The sequence below is a fragment of the Bactrocera dorsalis genome, chromosome 3 (genome assembly GCF_023373825.1).
Source record: "Bactrocera dorsalis isolate Fly_Bdor chromosome 3, ASM2337382v1, whole genome shotgun sequence".
Classification (NCBI taxonomy): Eukaryota; Metazoa; Arthropoda; class Insecta; order Diptera; family Tephritidae; genus Bactrocera; species Bactrocera dorsalis.
Genome location: NC_064305.1, coordinates 52224401 through 52247101, shown reverse-complemented (window position 1 = coordinate 52247101; position 22701 = coordinate 52224401). Strand labels below are relative to the sequence as shown.

General features: G+C 35.3%; 2 protein-coding genes across 10 annotated transcripts in view; one reads left to right on the top strand and one right to left on the bottom strand.

The window, feature by feature from the left end:
- LOC105225365 (uncharacterized) overlaps positions 1 to 22701 on the top strand; it is an 86951-nt gene that overhangs the window by 31601 nt on the left and 32649 nt on the right. For 5 of the 9 annotated variants that reach the window (XM_011203785.4, XM_019989917.3, XM_029549824.2 and 2 more), the window contains exons 2-5: positions 9724 to 10019; positions 19070 to 19152; positions 19332 to 19837; positions 20064 to 20469. In XM_011203785.4, the coding sequence (XP_011202087.2) occupies positions 19078 to 19152; positions 19332 to 19837; positions 20064 to 20469 (987 nt within the window). In that variant the 5' untranslated portion in view covers positions 9724 to 10019; positions 19070 to 19077. The remainder of the gene's footprint in view (positions 1 to 9723; positions 10020 to 19069; positions 19153 to 19331; positions 19838 to 20063; positions 20470 to 22701) is intronic. The other 4 variants (XM_029549830.2, XM_019989918.3, XM_049453112.1 and 1 more) reach the window with 1 other exon arrangement.
- On the bottom strand, positions 226 to 4946 carry LOC105225364 (cytochrome P450 9b2). Its single transcript, XM_011203784.4, has 4 exons — positions 4630 to 4946; positions 1378 to 1879; positions 646 to 1282; positions 226 to 588 (listed from the first exon to the last, which is right to left on the bottom strand). The coding sequence occupies exons 1-4, from the start codon at positions 4833 to 4835 to the stop codon at positions 419 to 421; spliced, it is 1515 nt and encodes a 504-aa protein (XP_011202086.2). The 5' UTR covers positions 4836 to 4946; the 3' UTR covers positions 226 to 418.

The following is a 22701-nucleotide window of genomic DNA, read 5'->3' as shown; positions in this document are numbered from 1 at the left end:
TAAACTAAAGCGACCTCTTCTGGGGAACCGTTTTGAGTCAATTGAAGACAATAACTGAATGACTATTCCGGAAATTACTGTTTTAATAATTTCAACTGGAGCGTTTCGATTGGAGAACTAATTTTTTGATGGAATAATTGGTTTTCGAATTGTTTGAAAACGCATTGTTTTTCTATTGCTTCTTGAGTGTTGTTGAAACTGAGTGTCGAATAATTAGTACAAAAGTGTAATAACCAATTTATTTATTTATGCCACCACTGTTTATACTATTTCTATAAGTGTGTTCGAATATGATTACATATATGATTATACATATTATTACAATATATACTTATATACAAGGTTTCCACGCAATGGCATTACGTGTAATAAAGATAATTTATATCAATAAATGTTGAACATTGGCAAGATAGCGCCTTCATGGATCCCGAGGTACTATACGAACCCAAAATCCACCAAGAGGATTGATTTGGAAGCCGCGAACATCGTCCATAATATTCTTCACCGTTTTCGGAGATCGTTCGAGTTTGAAATCCAATATCAGATAGTACATCATTGCCTTGGCTTGCATCAGTGCGTATCGATTACCTGTTACGTATATTATTAGACAACACACTAATAGTTACCTACTTCAGTGTTACTTACCAATGCACATTCGCGGGCCTACACCAAAAGGCAAATAAGTGTAAGTCTTAATATTTTGTTTATTTTCATCATTGAAACGTTCGGGATTAAATGCGCTGGGATCTTCAAAGTATCTTTCGTCGTTATGCAATCCTACCACCGGAAACCCCACATAATCGCCAGCTTTAAATTTAAAGACAACATTCCCATCATCGTCGGTAAGATCGTAATCTTTGGAGCACAAGCGATCAATCATGCCTGCAAATGACCATTTGCGTAATGTTTCCGAAGTTACCATGTCCATGTACTTCATTTTCATCACTGCCTCGTAAGTTAATGGTTTTCCGTTCAGTTCCTCAAGCACCTCTAGTGCTTCTTCGTATAAACGCTTTTGCGCAGCAGAATTTTCCATCAGCTCATGACATATTGCCGCGGTAAAATTTGCATTATTTTCAAAAGCGGCGAAAAAGAAAATAAAGCACTGTGCCACCAAATCATCATCGGACCAATTTTGATCCGACTCCTGTTTGGCTTCGATCAATAACTGAATCATATCCGGTCTGTGGATTTTATTCTCTTGTCGATATTTCATTGTGTCTATCACTAAACGTTTAAAATAATCTGTTTTTTCGGCGTCGAATACTTTAAAACCCAGGATCTGTAATCAATGTTTAATGTTTTTATATTTATTATTAAAGTATAGACGAATAAGTATATACCATTTTCATTCGAAATTATGTTTCTAAAACGTACTTTTTGTAATATTGGCATTGTGTTTGAGACAAAAAACTTTAGCATTTGTTTGCCGCGAAAATTGACGATGCCTTGGCCGATGGAGTAGAATCGATTATTCTGATCCTCGTACGAATTGACTTTCAAGCCAAATGCAGTGGAGGCGATAATATCATTAGACAAGCGTGTGAACCAACCTTTGAGTTCTACATCATGACTTTTGCCACCCTTAGTTGCTTCCCTTAAGCGGTTTAAACTCTCATTGAAACAATCGTTCATCAAGCTAAACATGGCGCGCATCTTGGCGGCGGTAAATATAGGTGAAAGTGTGTTGCGCATATTTTTCCAACGCTGATCCTTCATCACGGTCAGCATTCCATTAATGAGGGGATCATCCTCGGATTTAAAAAACGGAACGTGATTTACAAAGAAATCAAAGTCCTTGACGGTCATCTTTTTTATGTAATCTGGATTCTGAACCACAAAAATTGGCGAGCGAAAATTATAAAAGCCGACAATGTCACTAAAAATTAAAAAAATATGTAAATAATAAGTTAGTAATTCAATTATTATACTGTTGCAACATGTTGTTTTAACCAAGCTCCACAATAAGATACAAGACTTTTATTTGGTACAACGAATATTATCAAGGAACATCTATGATTGAACAAAATTTTAGGTGGTCGTGGCCACATCCTCTAATAAGTTTAATGTACTATGCATACATGTATATCCTAACTCATTCAAGCTATAAGAACCAAATTTACTCAGGGAAAATGGCTTTGGTAAATCTACCCACCCTGTGAAAACGGGTGAATACGGATTATAACACCTCCTACTCCTCATATTGGTTTATAACGGTTTTGTTAACAACTACTACAAGTGCGATAAATCTACTTATAACTAATTGCGCCAGAGACATAAAGTTTTGGATCCTAGATGTTATGAAAGAGCTTTAATGGAGACAGTATCAAATTTGAACGATGGGTGTGTCATCGCCAACATTTAAGAGAAACGCCATATCTTGGGACTAACTCGACTGATATCGAAAAAATTTGGTATGGAGTATTATCTTCACATGTTTATATTTCAGGGCCAAATCGCACTACAACGACGCTTACATATCTCATATACTTAACACATTTTTAAAATTTCATCTGATTTTTTACTTGCCAGTACACAAATCAGGAACCAATCAATGTTTCTCGATAACACTTTGTTCGAAGTGGTGTCTTTACCATGGACTACATTTCCATTGTGAAAATATTTTTCCCCCGGCTTTGACGTTTGCAAGTTACGTGAATAAAAAATACATCTGAACTGAGCCCTTCCTTACTTGTTTTATTTACGTCATTATATTGCTTTATTTCGATAAAGCAATAAGCGATTGATTTCCTACAGGGTTTCTAGAAAAACGAATCATAGATGTGTTACTGCACAGATGTGACTTCGTAATAGAGACAAATACCCGTGCATAAAGAGTAGTCGTCTGAACAATTATTAGTCAACAAGCAATCGTAAACATTTCTTTACAATTATTTATTTCGCGAAGGGGGGGAGATATGAAAGAAGGTCTGTTATCAAACTGCATAATAAATATAGGAAAATCAGAATAATGAATTTGTAAAACAAATTTAAATTACCTATATTGAATAGATAAAAGTTTTATTACTTTTATTTTTTATCTATTATTTTTCATTCTATGAATGTCCCGTGAACGAAGATTTAATAATACTTATACGTAAATATATGCATGTGTATGCGTACGCGTGTACATATACATAGATTGTCGCATTATCTTGACACTGAAACATAGGTACTCAAAGTGATTAATTATATGTGATAATTTTTATAACGGACACCACTACGTATAAGGCGATCAATTTCTTCAAGCTGCAATTAATTTTATTAAAATATATATATGTACATGTATCGATGTGTGAATCATCGCTGCATCTAATCTAATTCTGACAATCTTTCTTTCAACATATAAAAAACAAAATTATACCCTCATACGAGATTAACATTTTGGTCGAAAATTTGGTTACGAAGCGTTTCGACTACGCAGTGTTTTCAGACCAAATCCTTTATATACGAGTATTCGCTACTTTAGGGTTAGTGACCATTTAGACCTATACAACGCAATACTAATTAAGGTTGTTACATGAAGATATGTATGTGCAAAATTATTTCCTCACATTGTATTGTAACTTTATCCATTACGAAGAAAATAATCTTTAGGGCATTTGGATCTGGCTGAAGCGTCAAAATTAGATATCAAGTCGCTTTTAAAGATCGCAAAAATTAAACTGAACCACCATCACCATTACTAAGTACCAGTAGGTCTATGTAAGGTGTGATAACTGGCCAGTATAACCTAATCTAACCAATTTCGAATTTTGTTAAATGCACTTGATATACATAGATGGAAAGAATTTCATCATCACAACAACAGTTTTCTTTTTTTTTAACAGTTTTTTTTATGTAAAATAATGCATTTCTTGAAAGAACGATAAAACGGTTTCGGATCGCTTTTAAAAACATTCATTGCGCTAAACACACGTTTACCATCTGCAGTAGAGTGTGGTAAAGGGAAGAACCAAATGGGGAAATTTGCCAAATACTCAAAAGGATTCAGTATAATGCCATTGAATAAAATTAACATTTCTCCTCCCACAATCAACACTGATCAAAGTTTCAGAATCTGTGACACATTTTTTCGCAAAAGGTAGTAAGTCACATTTCAATTGGGTTACGTATTCGACGAAGATCGCTTTTATGTTTTATAAAAATTGCTTTTATTTGCGTTTCAAAATTACTGGAAAGTTTAACTCTTTAGAAAAGTTTAAATATTACTATTTCACGTTATTCGCTAATTAAAGATAACAACACTGGAATGAACACAAGGAACTAAGTTTTGAACTAAGAAGAGCAATACCAGTATATCTCATATCTTTTTTCAGTATCTTCGTTTGAACAGAGGAAAAATACATAATATGTATGGCTTTTGCAGTGCACAAAATGTGTAAAAGGATCAGAGAAGCATTGAGATGCATACATGGTATGCCGAATGCATTACACAAACTCCTATTATGTCTCTTAATTATATAGTTTTTTTGCTAGATTTTTTCAAAGAAATTGTTTGATTTTCCCTACACAGTTATGCTAAATTAAAATTTCGCAATAAGCTATACGTGATCTTCTAAAGAAAGTAATATTTTAATTGTTCACGTGAAAATAAGTGTGATTTTCAGATTTCCAATATCCACTCACTGATTGCGGTTGCGTTGATAAAATTTCAACAAAGTTTTATTAAAGCCTTCCTTATTTAATACAACCGCCCCGGCGTTGCCAGTTAAGGGCCAAGGTTCTTCATAAGGAACTCCACGCTCTTTGAACGTGTTGAATGTAAATATTGCCCACTTGTAGAAAATGTACAGGAGTAGCACGGACACAAGTCCCAATTCGATAAAAACCATGTCGGTAATACAAATATTTCTTCTTTTAGAATGTTCAATTTAGAGCTGAATTTAAAATTTTATTTCGCAACCGTTCACATTGAAGGTTTAAACAATACTAAAACAATATAAAAGTTCTTCTGATTGTTAGAAACGGGGAACACCAACAATTACTGTCATCGAAATGCATATAACAGCTTTAAGGAAAATTCCGATGAGAACTCTCCGTACAGACTATTTTGCTTTTGTGTTGGAATCTCTATAGAAAGCTCAATTTACTAATGGATGAGAACGAACGCCAACTGAGTGACTGAACAACGAGTATCAGATGATTAACGTACAACTTTTGATTTGCTTTGCTTCAGACTTTTTCCTTTTTTATATGCGATGCTCTTTTTATACTGCCGCAACAAGTTGCTATAAAGTATAATAGTTATAAAATATTTTAATTATATATTGGTGACTATTATTGAAAGTCAACGAGCAGTTTTTATTTTGCTAATACTATGTCGTGATGACAAAAAAGGATAAAATTCGGTCATAGTATGTAGTAGTAAAATCGGGCCTAGGGTCACGCATATGTATACTAAATATAACAAGTAAGGAAGGGCTAAGTTCGGGTGTAACCGAACATTTTATACTCTCGCATGATAAGGTGATAATCGAGATTTCATTATCCGTCATTTACATATTTTTTTTATTTTGGTTCCTAATGTATATACATACTCGTATTATACAGAGAAGGCATCAGATGGATTTCAAAATAGCGTTATATTGGAAGAAGGCGTGGTTGTGAACCGATTTCGCCCATATTTCGTACATGTCATCAGGGTGTTAAAAAAATATTATAAACCGAATTTCACTGAAAACGGTATAGTAGTTCCTGAGATAAGGTTTTTGGTCCATAAGTGGGCGACGCCACGCCCATTTTCAATTTTTAAAAAAAGCCTGGGTACAGCTTCCTTCTGCCATTCCTTCCGTAAAATTTAGTGTTTCTGACGTTTTTTGTTAGTCGGTTAACGCACTTTTAGTGATTTTCAACATAACCTTTGTATGGGAGGTGGGCGTGGTTATTATCCGATTTCTTCCATTTTTGAACTGTATATGGAAATGCCTGAAGGAAACGACTATATAGAGTTTGGTTGACATAGCTATAGTAGTTTCCGAGATATATACAAAAAACTTAGTAGGGGGCGGGGCCACGCCCACTTTTCCAAAAAAATTACGTCCAAATATGCCCCTCCCTAATGCGATCCTTTGTGCTAAATTTCACTTTAATATCTTTATTTATGGCTTAGTTATGACATTTTATAAGTTTTCGGTTTCCGCCATTTTGTGGGCGTGGCTGTGGGCCGATTTTGCCCATCTTCGAACTTAACCTTCTTATGGAGCCAAGAAATACGTATACCAAGTTTCATCATGATATCTCAATGTTTACTCAAGTTACAGCTTGCACGGACAGACTGACGGACGGACAGACAGATATCCGGATTTCAACTCTACTCGTCACCCTGATCACTTTGGTATATATAACCCTATATCTGGCTCTTTTAGTTTTAGGACTTACAAACAACCGTTATGTGAACAAAACTATAATACTCTCTTTAGCAACTTTGTTGCGAGAGTATAACAAGTAAGGAAGGTCTAAGGGTGCAACCTAACATTTTATACTCTTGCAACTTGCAAAAATCAAAACCGGGGAAATTTTTGAAATACAGACATACCATTATAAGAGAAGGATTATCCTTTTATTTCAGTTATATATATCACACATTGACCAACATTTTAGATAAAAACTCAATATAGGTACCGGAGTCCAAATATTCGGGACCTATGGGCTTGAAAAGTGTTTGTTAGATTTGAACAATTTTTGGCATCATTCGCGCAAAGTTGTATACCGTTATATTAATTACTAATTAATTTGTCTACTGGAAAGTGTAAGAATCTAGTGGAATTTAAAATTGTGTTATATGGAAAGTGGGTGCGGTTCTAATTCGATTTCGCTCATTTTCACAACGTGTCATAGAAATATGAAAAAAATACCACATACCAAATCAAAATCGTCAGTCGGGTCCCGAGATATGGGATTCCCTATACCATCCCGGCGGCAAATTATTGCATTTCTGACGCGTTTAGTTATTGATTTATCGCGCTTTAAGTAGTTTTGAACAGTACCGTAAAATGGGGAGAGACGGGGTTTCCATTCGATTTTTTCCATTTTCACACTATCACTATGTGTTCTTGTAATATTCGTACTGAGCGAATTTGGCTGTTGTAGCTTAAGTGGTTGAGGGGTTATATAAATTGAACTTATTAGAAGGCGGGGCCACGCCCAATTTTTCAAAATTTCTTTCCCACATGTGACCCTTGCTACTGCGATCATCTGTGCCAAATAAGAGTTTTATATCTTAATTTAGTGCTTAATAATGACACTTCATAGGTTTTCGATTAATGGCGATTTGTGGACGTGACAGTGGTCCGATTTCGCCCATCTACGAACTCGAACTTTTTTTGTACTAAGAAACCTACATACCAAGTTTCATCAATATATCTCAATTTTTACTCAAGTTACAGCTTGCACGGACGGACGGACGGACAGTCAACCGGATTTCAATTTTTCTTGTCACACTGATCATTTATATATATATTTACTAGCTGACCCGGCGAACTTCGCCCCGCCCAATTTTTATTTTTTTTGTTTGGAAATCATAGACTCGTATAACTTTACCACAAATAATATAAACTTCAAAAAACGTATTTTCATTTAATGTTTTTAATGTTTGTAGCGCCATCTACTGTAACATAGCGCACTCAATACCGCTGTTAGCGCCACCAACAGGTGGATAGCTCTTTGCTAATAATAAACAAATAATTTGCAATAAATAAATAATGCGACTATAAGGAGAGTTATAAACTATCCTATCTTTCAAGTTGGACCAAACTGCACACAGTGTTGAAAATTTCATTAAAATCGGTTCAGTAGTTTAGGAGTCCATCGAAAACAAACATCGTGACACGTGATTTTTATATATTAAGATATATATAACTCTATATCTATCTCGTTTAGTTTTATAATACAGGTACTATGTAGCAACTGGTTGCAAGAGTATAAAAATTATCAGGATGGTGACGGATGGCCGCTGACTGTCTGTCAGTACTACTTTTCCTTGTTATCATAAGAAGTTTGGTACTGTAGATGAGCGTAATCTGACACGCCACGCCCACAAGTCACCAATAATCGAAAACCTATAATTTGTGATAACTAAGCCGCACATTAAGATATAAAACTGTAATTTGGTAAAACAAATTGTATTAACTGAGGAACCTCTGGTTGAAAAATGTTTAAAAGGTGGACGTGGCCCCGCCCCCCAACAGGTTTAATTTTCCAAACTATTCGAGCTATATGACCCCAATTTGCACGAGACAAATTCTTTCAATTCTTCTTAGAACATTGTGAAATCGGATGATATTCCCGCTCTGCTGTTAAAAACTACCAAATGACCGATAAATCTATAACTAAATGTACCAGAGATATTAAATTTGATCGAAATCGGGATATATCCCTAATGCGTATGGCTGACTGACTGGCGAAAATGTCTGTCTATTGTGAGATATGTAATTGACATTAGAGAAAATGTTTCTTTGATAATAATATCCCCTTGTGTTAAAAATGGGGTCAATCAGATCAATACTTCCTTTAGCCCTATATACCTAATATAAATAATTTCGATCTTCCAGTTAATTTTATACGACATACATATTTATATCGGTCAGTGTGTTAATTATTTTAAGGAAATTGAGAGAACTTATTTTTTTATAACACTTTGTGTCTAAAATGGATAAAATTAGGTGATATTTTACCTAGCTATATAACTAATATTAGAATTTTCGAACATCTGGTTGACTTTGGTATTGGTGAAAATAGATAAAATCGTGTTAAACTACCGCAACTCACATACAATATATACATATAATGTTGCAGTCGACGGCGAGAGCACTTTTTTGTCAGACACCCATGGAGATGATTACTTCAAAATTTACTCATATACTGCTGTGATTAAATGGAAAGGTGAATTTTTAATTTATACTTCACGTAATTTCGTGTAACTTCTGGCTATTCAGCAAATTCACATGACCACTCCAAGGACACCGTTTTGACTCAATTGAGGATATAAAGCTAAATCGAACAAGGCTCTGGTGGCCATCACGAAGGAGGATTTTTCCAAGTGCTATGATGACTGGAAAATTCGTTGGCATAAGTGTATTGTAGCGGTAAGGAATTACATTGAAGGAGATGAAATGGACAAAATTCACCTTTCAATTTGATCACGGTTGTATATACCTATGATTGTTTATTTAAAAAAATGTCGTAAAAATACCATTTTTGGACCTCTGGATGGTTAAAATGTGATATTTTAATATATGGACAAGTTTTTTTTATTATGTGGTTTAGCACTAAATTAGAATGGAATTGTTCTATACCTTGGTCTAAGCCTCCAGAATATAGTAAATTTGATTGTAATTTATACACGATTTCTTCGAATAATAAATGTTGAATTCTTTCGCAACATTTTTCAATACAAAGTTTTACCCCCAGCGTGGCTTTGATTCTTACATGCTACAAGAGTAGACATAATTTAGGCCTTTCTCACTTGCTATAATTTATTATTAAAGAAATGAAAACTTCTTTAGCATCCTTGAAAGTCGAAAAAAGTGACAGTAAAAAGAGACAGACAGATAAATTTATAAGTTTTAACCTGGGAAAAAATTATATAACCGCGTAATTTGTCACAGTATAAAATTTCAGTTACATCCTAACCTAGCCAATTCTTACTTGTTTTTATACACCTACATAACTATAACTTCGCCTTATATTTTCAATTCATCAACTAGTATTATTCTTTCATAGACATTACAAAGATGTGATATATGTACTTGAAATAAAAATGGATTATATAAGAGTCCAGTTGGAAGGCAAAATCTAAATATCAACAACAAAACAAACAAACGACAACTGCCAACATGTGTGCGAACAAAAATATTTCCCGAAGGAACAAAATGATGAAAATGCTCAGTTTTCAAAGTGTTAGCAATTTCATCGCTTACAAACTTCGCTGATGAGCATAAAAGACTAACGCCCATCAACATTTTCAAAACGCACAGAGCCAAAAGCAATAAATGACTTCTTAGGATTTAACCTATATGGTAAGTTAGTTAGCGATTAGTTTAAATATTGTACAGTTATTTGTTGAAATAGCAAGAATGTTAATAAATAAATATAGTGAAGTCTCCCGTAAGCTACCACTGTCCGCCTATTAGATTGTCCTCACTAAGGAGATGTCTGTTTATTAGAGCTTTCATTGTATTAATAAAATTCATTAACATTCTCTGAAGGTGGTACCTGTTCGAAGCATACATTTAGGAGAAACAAGTCAAATCACTTAATACCTAAGTCAGAGACCTGCATTGAGTATGATCGATCCGGTTTGATCAGCCTCGCTCAAAACGGTCACAACTCAGCACAGCGGTTCGCAACAAAATTGTTCGATCGAGTTTCGTGCTCAAAACGAAGGAGTTCGATCAGTTGATTGGATTTCTCTGCTTACTGAATGAAACTGATTGGTTGGTGCCGGTATGATGATTGGAAATGATTGTACAGAAAAAGACGATCAAGTCCAACGATGCACGAAAACTCAGATATCGATCAAGTTGCGTTTGAATTGATTGTGATTAGACCAATCAGATCGAGAATTGCCCTGAGAATATGTATATACATACATAGTTTGTATGTACATATTTATGTGTTTTAACGGAAACAAGTTGCGATGCATAAAATTAACCAAAACATTACTGCATATATTTCTTCATTTTTAACGCTTAAAACTAAAATTCAATTAATGCTTAAAATTAATAAACAATGGTAATGCTTAGGGAACACAAATTTCTAATTTTAATCCCTTCTTCATTGAGATCCACAAAAACTTAAACTTAAAAAAAGGTTTATTTTTTGGTTTCAATCTTAATCGCTAAAACTTTTATAAAATGAATTTAAAAAAAATAAGCCTTCAACTGAACATGGTCCGAGCATATTTCTTTTTTCAGTTATAATATTTCAAGCTAAAGAAAATGAACGCTCAGCGACTGCGCTGCTGGCAGGAACCAACCGGTATGACCAAACGGTATGATTGTGATCGATCGGAATGCAAGCAGTATTCTCGAACATTCTTTGCTGCTCACACAAGGCTTTCGATCGAGAAAAATCATGACGAAACAAGCAACAGTGATTGAAACTGATTGTTCGCTTCGAGCACGCTCGCTTACGATCATTCATTTTTGTTGAAGCAAAGTTTTCCGTCACAAAAAATCTGAGTCAATGATCGGGTATGATTGAAAAAATTGTGATCGTTGCAGCTCTCTGACCTAAGTATAGAAAGTATTAGTTGAAATATTTAGCGAAACAGCTAACTTAGCAGGAATTTATTAATAACTTCAGCTAAAATTACAGTTACACCTTAAATCAAAATTGAAATAGAAATAATTTTTATTGAAGCATTAATTTTTATATTTTATTTTATTAATTATAAAACTAAATATTATATTTGGGACTAGGCTAGATTCCATTCTAAGGCTTTTCTTTACCACTTTTCATAAATTTTTGTTTTTGCTCTAAACTAAAAAAAAAAAACATTTTTTATTTCAATCCGCGTTAATATTATTCGTTTCCATGGAGGAGCAGACATGCTTACAAGGTGAGGAGTAGGTCAACGCCGCCAAGGCTAACTGAAGCGCCTGTTCGCAACTCAAAGGCAGCAGACATTGCGACTACCGTTCATGATTTACCTGCTCCTGTACCGCTTCCAAAACTACAGCTGTCGTCATTTAGTGGTGATCCCACTCAATGGCTTGATTTTCATTATGATTTTTGCTCTCTCATTCATACGAATATCAATTTGTCGCAAGCAAGTACTAAATTCTATATCTCAACACGTTGATGCTCTACGTGCACTCGAGCGATCAATCGAATTCTAGGATGACTAGCTTGTTCACTTAACCGTTTCAAAGTTAGGACACGAAACTCGCAAGCAGTGGGAGTAATTGCTCGTCATGGACGATCTACCATCTTTCTCCGTTCTTCAAGAACTTCTTGAAAACCACGCACGCTCAGTGGAGATGGCACCACTACTCAACACTACCGCAATTACAACTACAACAAAGAATATCTTCCATACGGCATTTCCTAAGACACTACGCTGCATCAACCGCTCCTAAAGGGCCGCATTGTTCTTATTGCAATGCTGAGCATAAAATCTACGTTTGCTCACAGTTCAGCCAACTCGACTCCATGGGTAAACTAACTGCTATTCAGAAGTTAGGTACGTGTATAAATTGTCTCAGCAAAGGGCATATCCTCATTAACTGTCATAGCACATCGTCGTGTCGCATATGCCAACGACGTCATCATACCTTACTTCACCAAAACTTTACCAATCAACCCACAAAGCCCGATACTCCTTCAAATGAACAACGTTTAAATGTAACCGCACACCACGCCTACGACCGAAAGTGCATCGGATGGTCGCTGCACCGTGCGTTTACCATTGAAAAAAAAAACGTATTGACAGATGAATCAAGAGAAGCAAATATTCGAACATTACTTCGCAAAGAGTATACCATGTTTTTGGATGAACTCAACTCTTTGGAACACACGAAACTAGCTGAGACGGCAACAGATAAACTCTACTATATGCCATATCATGCGGTGGTAAAGACCACAAGTCAAAAACGAAACTACGGGTCGTACGTTTGCAGGGGTCGAGTCATCAAAAGGGAGGTCATTGATCAGAGGCCGTTGTTTCCTTTTCATTGGTGGGGTTTTTTACGTGGCGTGTCCTAAACCCAGCCCAAAACCCTGTGGAGGGGATGTTTTGCCTTCTGACTTTAGTTCCCCTTCAAACGGATGAAGTCGTGAACTGCTTAAGCCATATGTAAAAGTATAGTTTCTGGCCACTCCTAAGTGAATGGCGGTCAGAGAACTTTCCTCACTCGCGTGAACTTCCAAAAATGGCTATCCACCCTATTTGATATTGTTTTTGCAAAAGATTCAGGTCTTTTGCTAGGAGTCTAGCTTTAATATTCTACATATCAAAAAAATTAACCAAAATAATTGTGTCGGACCATAAGTTACATATGTTGATATTGATTATCAAGTTTTTTGTGTCGTGAACAAACACACACTAATTGATACATCGACATCAAACTTCATATATTGGGATCAAACTTCACGCAGAAAGGGTCTAGGAAGAAATGTTATCGATGAATGAGTAAAAGTTTACCTCACTTTATTTCAAATAATGCTGACTATATCTTGATCTATATATTAGGTCATCTCTTTAGAAGCGGAAACTAAATCTTTTGATATCATCGTTTAAGTAAATAGTGTTTGGTCCATCGTGTTTTTTTGCGAGATGTTTGGTGTGAAGTTTAAGTTAGTTTTCGTAAATCTGCATTTTAAACTTAACATCTTCTTCTGACAACATAACTACATAACTATCGGAGATGACTTATAATTTTGACTCCATGTATTAACGTAGTCCCTTAGTTTTCAAGATATCGACAGGAATTTTGCATACCTTCTTTTCTCACCAAGGCGCTGTCAGAACCACTGATACCATTTTTCTCGACTTTTCGTTTTTTGTTTTGTACGTTAAATTATGTTTGAATCCTTTAGCACTTGAGTTTCCTTGTTGCTTGCTTTCTTTAAAACTCGTTCCATCTTGGGGAATAGCAAAGTTGTCAGCAAACCCTAAACTTTTTGAAGTAATTATAACAGACGACTTAACCTTTCGTATTTCTCCACTAATTTCTTGTTCTCAGCACGGTTTTCGTAAAGGGAAAGCTACAGTAACTAATTTGTATCTAATAACATTTCACATGTATCAACGGGCTTTAGGGAGAATAAGCATACTGATGTTATATACACCGATTTTAGTACAGCTTTTGATAAAGCAAACCATTCAATTCTTTTGAATAAACTTGATCTTCTTGGTTTTCAAACAATATTTCCAAAATGGGTTGCTTCTTCTTATTTGAGTAATAGAATTCAACAAGTCATATTTAGCATATCCTCAAGTTAGCCATCTTGGTCCAGTTATGTTCTTGTTATTTATTAATGCCATATCATCTGTATTCAAGAGTTTTATTATATGCTGACGATGTAAAACTTTTTAAATCATATACTTCAAATAACGAAAGATGTCAAGTGCAAACAGATTTAAACAACATGTAATGACATGCCATTGAACCTTAAAAAATGTAAAACAATACGATTTTAACATAGATCTGTAGACCTTACTTCATATGTACGTAATACAAAACTTTTGGTTGGAGCAAGTATGTAGTTTTGTTGATCTGAGTCATAGTTACTGGACCCCAAACTCAATTTTAATCTTAACGCATTTTCCACGGTTTTTAAAGCTAAAGGCGCTCTTAATTTTGTTAAACGTTGGTCGAAAGAATTTAGAGATCCACTTACCACAAAAATTCTTTTTACATCTTTGGTGAGGCCTATATTAGAGTATGCTTCTGTGGTTTGGAACCCTAGTAATCAAGTCCATTTGGAGAAGTTAGAGTTCGTTCAAAAACAATTTTTACTTTTTGCCTTAAATCATTTGCAGTGGGACTCCAGTTTAAACTTCCCCCCTTACACTAACCGTTTAAAACTTGTAAAGAAGATACCTGGTATAATATTTCTTGTAAAACTCATGAATGCGTCAGTCTGTAGCCCATCTCTCTTATCTGAAATTAATTTTAAGGTTTAAGGTTCGTTGGGTATTATTATTATTTTCAAATATTTTTTATAAAATATTATGTATTGTAACAGATTTCTCGATAAATCACTTACCTTGTAACGCATTCTAGAGTTCCATTAGTGGAATGTTAACTAAAAGTCCTAATTTAATGCATATACGCTTATCTTTGTTTCTAATTCCAACAATTTATCGCTTTAGTACTCATTCTCTTACGATGTTTGACAATTAAGTAATGAGACTGGTTTTATTGCCGCGCTTGTGGTAAACCTGTGACCTTGAAATTCTTATTCTCTTTTTCTGGCATCTCTCCCCTCTCCACTGATATATTGACGTGTTTTTGTAGTGCTCGTTACGAAAATGGAAAAACGAAATCAAAAGCAACGCGTCGCGATAAAATTTTGCGCCAGATTGGGCGAAACAGCTTCAGAAACGTACGCTAAAATTGTAAGAGTGTATGGTGATGTACGATACGACCCGAAAACCAAACGCCAAAGCTAACAATGGTTGTCTCCGCGCGCCCCCCGCCCGAAAAAAGCTCGCATGAGCAAGTCGTAGGTGAAAACGATGATTATTGCCTTTTTTGATAGCCGTGGAATCGTCCACAAAGGATTCGTTCCACCGGGGAAAACTGTGAATCAAGTCTACTATTGCCAGGTACTCGAAAGATTGCGAAAACTAGTCAATCCTTCATCACGACAACGCGCCGTGCCACACCGCCCTTAGCGTGTCCCAGTATTTGGCCTCTAAAGGGATCGCCGTGTTGCAACAGCGGCCTTATTCGCCCGACATGTCAGCCTGTGACTTTTTTGGTTTCCTAAAACAAAATCGGTGGTCAAAGGAACCCATTTTGAGTCGATTACGGACATCCGGGCGGCCGTGACGAGGGTACTCGCGGACATCCCAGTCGAAGCGTTCCCGAAATGTTACGAAGCATGGAAAACGAGCTGGAATCGCTGTATAGCTGCCCAAGGAGACTACTTTGAAGGAGATGGCAGAGTTGTAGAATAACTTTCAAAAATACGGTTTATATGGAATCTGTCTCATTACTTAATTGTCATACCTCGTAGCTTACAACTTTTTACTTCCATAAATCTCAATTGCTCTCTACACGGCAGCACTCTAACTAACTGCAACGCAATCCGGCAGCCCTTATATACTACAGGGTGGCGCAAAAGTTATCCTCCTATCAGAAGATGCTATAAATTTTGCAATTGACCTCTAATGGTAGTTCTGTTTTGACATTTGCGAAATACTTGTAAATAAACAATGGTACGCTACACTGCGTGTCACAACCGATATGCTGAAGGATGCATTTCCCGGGCGCCTAATCTCCCGTTTTGGTGATTTGCATTGGCCAGCAAGACCGCCTGATTTGACCACTTCAGACTTCTTTTCGTAGGATTTTTTGAAGTCACGGGTTTATGTCAACAAGCCTCAGACTCTTGCAGCTCTTAAAGACAATATCCGTCAAAGTGTTGGAAAATGCCATTAAACGGACTCAAATAACAATCAACTGTGGCGGCGGCCATTTACATGATATCATATTCTCGACTCGATGTAAAAAATGAAAAAAAAAACAAATAAAAATAATCCACAAGCAGAATCAAAGTTTTTCATTTTTGAAAAAAAAAATTTCGTTTTCCAAAAAACAGCGGAAGGTTATTTTTGCGCCACACTGTATACCCTTATAATATAAGGCTTACATTGTAAACAAACTTCACCCACTCGAATATTCTGACTGTTTAGTAAATTCGTCACAGTATATTGTTACTGATTTAATCCTTATTCAAAAATTAAAATTATGAAATTCAAAAGTAAACAAATGAAAAATAAAACAATATTTTTCTAAATACCACAAATAAAATAAAATGCTTAATACTTGCTGCTTGTGCAAAAAAATTAACCAATGTTTTGTGCTTCAACTGAGAAATCGCAACGAGAGGAATTCGAAAAAGTATGTGGCGCGCAACTCAGATTCTCTTGAACGAAGTATCTTCATTAAAATTACTTCATACTCTTGAAGAAAACGAGAAAGAAAACCCCATCTTCTGATAAATAGAAATTTTTGCCCTTGATTAGGCCCCAAACAAACTTGTTTGCGAAAAATTGTAACAAGTGGACGAAAGCTATTCATGTTACTATGCTGTATGCTATTCTTACTACGTTTATCATATAGCATATTTACATAGTACTTATTTCACTTTGTTGAATACACTTTGTTATCACTCAAAAAACGTATTTTCATTTGTTAAATTCTTAAAAAATTTATTTTAGGATTATAAAAACCAAAAAACAAAACCGCTGATTTTGATAAGTATTATCAATTATTTGTAACACTTTCGACGATTCATTGTTTTTGGGCTATCGCCACAACCTCTGATATGTCGTCATTCACTGTCGGCATTTGACGGATTCACGAGGGCGTTTAGGGTTTGTATTTTATTTATTTGTGTTCTTTCATCCACTGTTTAGAACCCAAAGCTTTTTTATACACTTGCAACCAGTTGCTACAAGCTATGTACGTATATTATACTTAGTTTTGTTCACCTAACGGTTGCACGTATCACCTAAAACTAAACCAGATAGATAGGGTTATAAATATATAATTGAACAGGGTGACGAGAAAGGGTGAAATCCGGTTGATTGTCTGTCTGTCCGTCCGTCCGTGCAAGCTGTAACTTGAGTAAAAATTGAGATATATTGATGAAACTTGGTATGTAGGTTTCTTAGTACAAAAAAAAATCGAATTCGTAGATGGGCGTAATTGGACCACTGTCACGCCCACAAATCGCCATTAACCAAAAACCTATAAAATGCCATAATTAACATATAAAACTCATATTTTCACGTTGTGAAAATGAGCGAATTCGGACAATAACAACGACTACTTCCCGTAGAGCACAATTTTAAATTCCATTTGATTCGTTCAGTTTCCAGTACACAAATCAAGAAGCAATTAATATAACGGGATTTTATCGATATAAAATATTTAGAATTTTTGAAATCCGTAACTTCTTTCACAATAGTTATAAAATCTCTAATTTCTGAATTTTATATCCATATGAATGCATTCCTACATATTTTCAAAATATCAACGTTTGACTGTTTTTACACACTCAAAGCTGTATCTTGTAATAAAAAATGAATTATGTAAATTGTACTTCTTCGGTAACTAGTGTTGAAAAATCTAATTAGGTCTAGAATGTCTTTTAATAGTGTTCAATAATTTATTCTAATGAAAATTTAAACATTTAATGAAAAGAAAAATATTATTAACAATTGCATTCAAACAGAGACGATTATTGTAGACGTTTTCATTCCCGAATTAATTAATATAACTATTATATACATACAGGGTAGGCCATTTAAAGTTGACCCATTTGTTTCTAAAAAAAAAGAACAAAAGAAAACAATGTTTTTTGTTCATTTCAAAAATAATTTATTTTGGTCCAAGGGGATTTGTTTCAGCTAATATTTAAAAATTAGATCGCGTAAATGGGCACCTTTAGCTTTGACAGCTAAATGCACTCTTTTTTCGACATTTTCCATGACTTTGGCCAATGTTTCGGATGATATGGCGGCTGTTTCACGTCGAATGTTGGCTTTCAGTTGAGCTAAGGTCTTTGGCTTATTAGTGTATACCTTGGATTTCAAATAACCCCACAAATAAAAGTCTGGTGGCGTCAAATCTGGTGATCTCGGTGGCCAGTCAACATCACCATTTTTCGATATCAATCGCCCGATGGCCCATTTGCCAAAATTAAGGCGTCGCGGATAATCAGCTGGGTTTAGTTTTTGTGCCATTTGAATTTTATATGGAAACATCTTCAAATCTTTATGAATTATGCGTCGGAGAGTGGTGCGAGAGATGTCTAATTCCTGAGAGCGGCGATAACTCGATGTCGATGGAGTCTCCTCAATACTGGCTCGTACAGCTTCGATATTTTCATCAGAACGTCTTGTGCGTTGTCTGGATGCATGACTGGCATTACTGAGATTACCGGTGTTCACAAATTTTGCGTATAAAGACTTAATTGTGTTCTTAACTGGAGCACTTTTCACTTTATTTTTTTAGCGAAACGCACGTTGAGTTAACACAATTGAAAAGTTATTTTGAATATAAAGCTGAACAATTTCAGCGCGTTCTTTTGGAGTGTACTGTTCCATGGTATAAATTGTCTTCGAATGACGCTTCTAACGCGGTAGGACATTAGCCGATTTGTCAGCGCTGTTAAAAGTTACAGCGTTGCCAGATGGGTCAACTTTAAATGGCCTACCCTGTAGATATATAAAAACAGAACAGATTATAACTTAAGGGCGGGTTTTTCGGGATTAATAATTTAAATTCACGACAAAGTATTAAAAAAATAATTTATTGTTTATATGTATGTATATAAATATATATGTATATATCCTTATTAGAAATGCTGTATTTTTCCATTCCAGGTGTCATAATGGACGACATAATTTTTCAGAGCTCAAATCCAAATTCCGTATACGTGCTCAATTCTAATTACCGATGTTATGAGGTAAGTTAAAAATATGTTACTGCTCAAATATGCAAACGCCAGAAAACTTAAAGAAGTCGAAAATTACGTTCGTTTTTTGTAATGATATTTCTATCAAATTTTCACTTTATCAAACTCATCCTATGCAGCAAACTATTTCATTTATAATCGTTGTTAATAATTCGTTTTCGCTTTCTTAGAACTTTGCCCGCCTAAATTTGATCGAGCCGAATGACGTGATCAGTAAAAACCAGTCACATTGTCAACACGCATCGCTTACGAGTTCTGGCCCTCGCAGTTGTTCTGTGGCTACTCGGCCAACGCAGTATAAACTGCGACATTTTGGAAAGTTTTGTGACGTTCCGGAAGCAATCGGAAATCCTGTAACGACAGCACCGACATGCTTGACATCTGCGGATGTATTTCAAAAATTCTTCAATTGCAGTTCTGTAACAAATGCCGGTGGTTGTGACAGTCTTCATTCACTGCATACCAATTGCTATTGCGGAAGAGCAGCTGGTGCATGCACAGACACGAACTCGATGCAAAATACTTGCAAAAACAAATCTAATAACAACAATAAGAAAAAGAATATTAATTTAAAACCTTCCCTAATCGCAAAAAAAACGAAATTCCGAAAATTCATTGAGGAAGAAAAATGGAAAACCGGCGACGAATGCATTTTGGAGAACGAATACCAAAATAAGTGAGTTTGCTATTGAATAATTAAGTTCTATTACTGACTTTCCTAATGAGCTCAATTCATCTCGCCTTTATTCTCAACAGAATGTATTTCAAATGCCATTGATCTATATTCTATTATTATATTTTAAAAAATATACCTTTAACTGTAATACCTTCAGCTTCCATTCTCTCCTAAAACTAGAAGTTCTAATTTATTATTATTTCCTCTTAACTTCATTTTATACCAGCCACAATATTCGTGTCGAATTTACCGGTTCCAGTACACCTACTGAATTCCGTACCAACTCAAGTGTGAAGGAATCAAATACCGCTGAGTCAACTACACTAACCGCTTCAATGGCCGCAATAGCAACTTGTGGGCCATTCAACAACATCGTCAAGCATTACTGGAATGGAAAAATGGAGCCAAATGCAACGGGTAGCGGGAGAAAGAAACATCAACAGCAGAACCAATCGAATAATTGGAGCGGAAGTGGTGATAGCAACAATCAACAACACCAAGCCCCACAACAACTAGAGGTGTTGAAGTCAACCCACCAACAAAAAAGCAATTACGAGCTTTACAAGGAAGCAGCCGATCTGCTTGGGTTACCTTGCACACTTTGTGATAACTGCCGATGCCTCGAATGTCAGGTAAGTCAGAGTGGGACATTAGATATGGAACACTATGTACAAGTGCTTACGTATATACTTAGAAGAATATACTATAAATTTACTCCCTTTTAATAAGTAATTTGCTGTCGGAAGCAGATTTACAGCGCCAAAAGTGGCCACTTAATTTCTTGCTTATCAATTATGATAACGCAGTGTAGAATAAATCTAGTATTTGTTTATAGCAATGATATGTGAAATTTACTACGTTGATACTAGAAAAACCTTAGTCTATTAGTGCAATGAAGGTACCTCGCATTGCCGAGATGCCCACTTTAAAGCGATGTTATTAATGTCTCTCAGAATGCGGATATAATATTCAAATTTGCCTCCGTTTCTAGTATAATTGATGATCTAGTACGAAATATTTGTAGTTTATACCATCTTTGAACCGAAAATTTAAAGGGATTAGATTACATATAAGCCCTTCACTAATCAGCCCGTTCGTACTGCCGTTGGAAAGATGAAAAACGGCTGTTTTCGCCATTCAAGAATTCGCATCGCTTAATATTTATCAAAAGAAAAGATTGTCATATAGTATTTTGAAATAAAAGACGTCTTCTTTTAAATATTTTCCATATAATGCATTTTTTCATTTGTAAAGTCGATTTTCGGGTGAAATTAGATTCATTACTTTAAAAAAATTTGATTGTTTACATTTTTTTCTCTTTGTAGTGAATAAATCAGCTGTCATAGATTTCCAATACTGACAAGTAGATGGCGCAAAATCAGAGTCGCACCGAGAGATTTAGCGTGGATCAGTTTCAAATCACTTCGATGAAGTGATTTTGAACTGTCATTTTAGTATAGCGAAGTTTTGATAAATTTATAGGATTAGTAGGATAAGCCACTCAACAGCCGAAATCGTGTGATTAAGTGTTGGTCTGAACATGGTATTAGGATAGTTAAAAATTTGGTTCAGCTTTGCTGGTTGTCACGTCTTTCGTATTAGTTTTGAAAAATTATGATTAATTAAGATAATGAATTCAGATAGTTTATGGGATAAGCACATATGGTAAAATTTAATTCTATAATAATACCGTGTTAGGCGTATAGCAATATTTCACGAGCTTCAACCAGGAAGCTACAGTCATGGACTGTAAAATAGCACACTTTGAGAAAGGACCGGCCGAAGCAATCTACGTCTTAAGCAAATGCCAAACTGTGCACCTATTTTACAAAAAAATTTATAACTTTTGAAAAATATTCATGCCACTTTGATAAAAAAAACACGCACTTATTAAAAAATATTGTAATAAATAGTAAATAAAAACAAATTAAATATTAAATATTTTGGTTTAATTAATTCGTATTAATTCGTTTGAACAAATTTAATTTCAAAGTTTTTTTTGTGTTCTCAAGTAAGTAATCCTAAATTGTTCCCTAAAACTAACGCAAACTAACGGCATAAAGTAGGCATTCAGTCGGATTGCCTAATTCTAAAACCTTCAAATGCCTCAAAAACTACTCAAACCTGTTATAGTGTGTTGCCGTGTTATATTCCAAATATTTTTCAATTATTAAATATTAAATTACGTAGTTTTGATCGAAACACTATTTCTTGTAAATCATTATTAACTGTTCAAAATATACGAGGGCTGTCCGATAAATAACCGACCTTAACGTGAAGCTAGCGGCACATCTGAAAAAAAAGTTTCTACTTCAAATTGTGCATATTATAATAGCTACTCGCCAAAATTTCAGAAATTTATCTTGCGCAATTATCTGTTGACAGTCGTTTTTGTTAGTCTATTTCGGTGATTTCCCCAAAATGGAAAAAATTGAATATCGAGCTGTAATTATATTTTTATTTTTGAAAGGCAATACGCCTTCACAAATCAAAGATGAGTTGGACTCTGTGTATGGTGACTCTGCACCATCGTTTACCACCGTAAACGTAGGCAGCTGAATTTAAACGTGGTCGCAGGAGCTTGGAAGATGATGAACGTCCTGGGCGTCCAAAAACTGTAACCACTAACGATAACATCGCTAAAGTTCATCAATTGGTACTAGACGACCGCCGGATTAAAGTTAGGGAAATAGCTGAGATTATGAAGATGTCAAAAGAAACTGTTTGTCACATATTAAACCAAGATTTGGGCATGAGAAAGCTATCCGCGCGTTGGGTGCCGCGTTTGCTTACGCTAGACCACAAACGTGCGCGCATGAACATTTCCAGCGCTCTGTTGCCTCAGTTTAGAGGCAATAAGACCG

Excerpts from the sequence above, each read along its gene's own strand:
- LOC105225364 (XM_011203784.4), bottom strand. The coding sequence starts at position 4,835 with ATGGTTTTTATCGAATTGGGACTTGTGTCCGTGCTACTCCTGTACATT. Across the intron at positions 1,880-4,629 it reads TATCAACGCAACCGCAATCA|TGACATTGTCGGCTTTTATA; the intron begins GTGAGTGGATAT and ends TTTAATTTTTAG. Across the intron at positions 1,283-1,377 it reads CAATGCCAATATTACAAAAA|ATCCTGGGTTTTAAAGTATT; the intron begins GTACGTTTTAGA and ends CATTGATTACAG.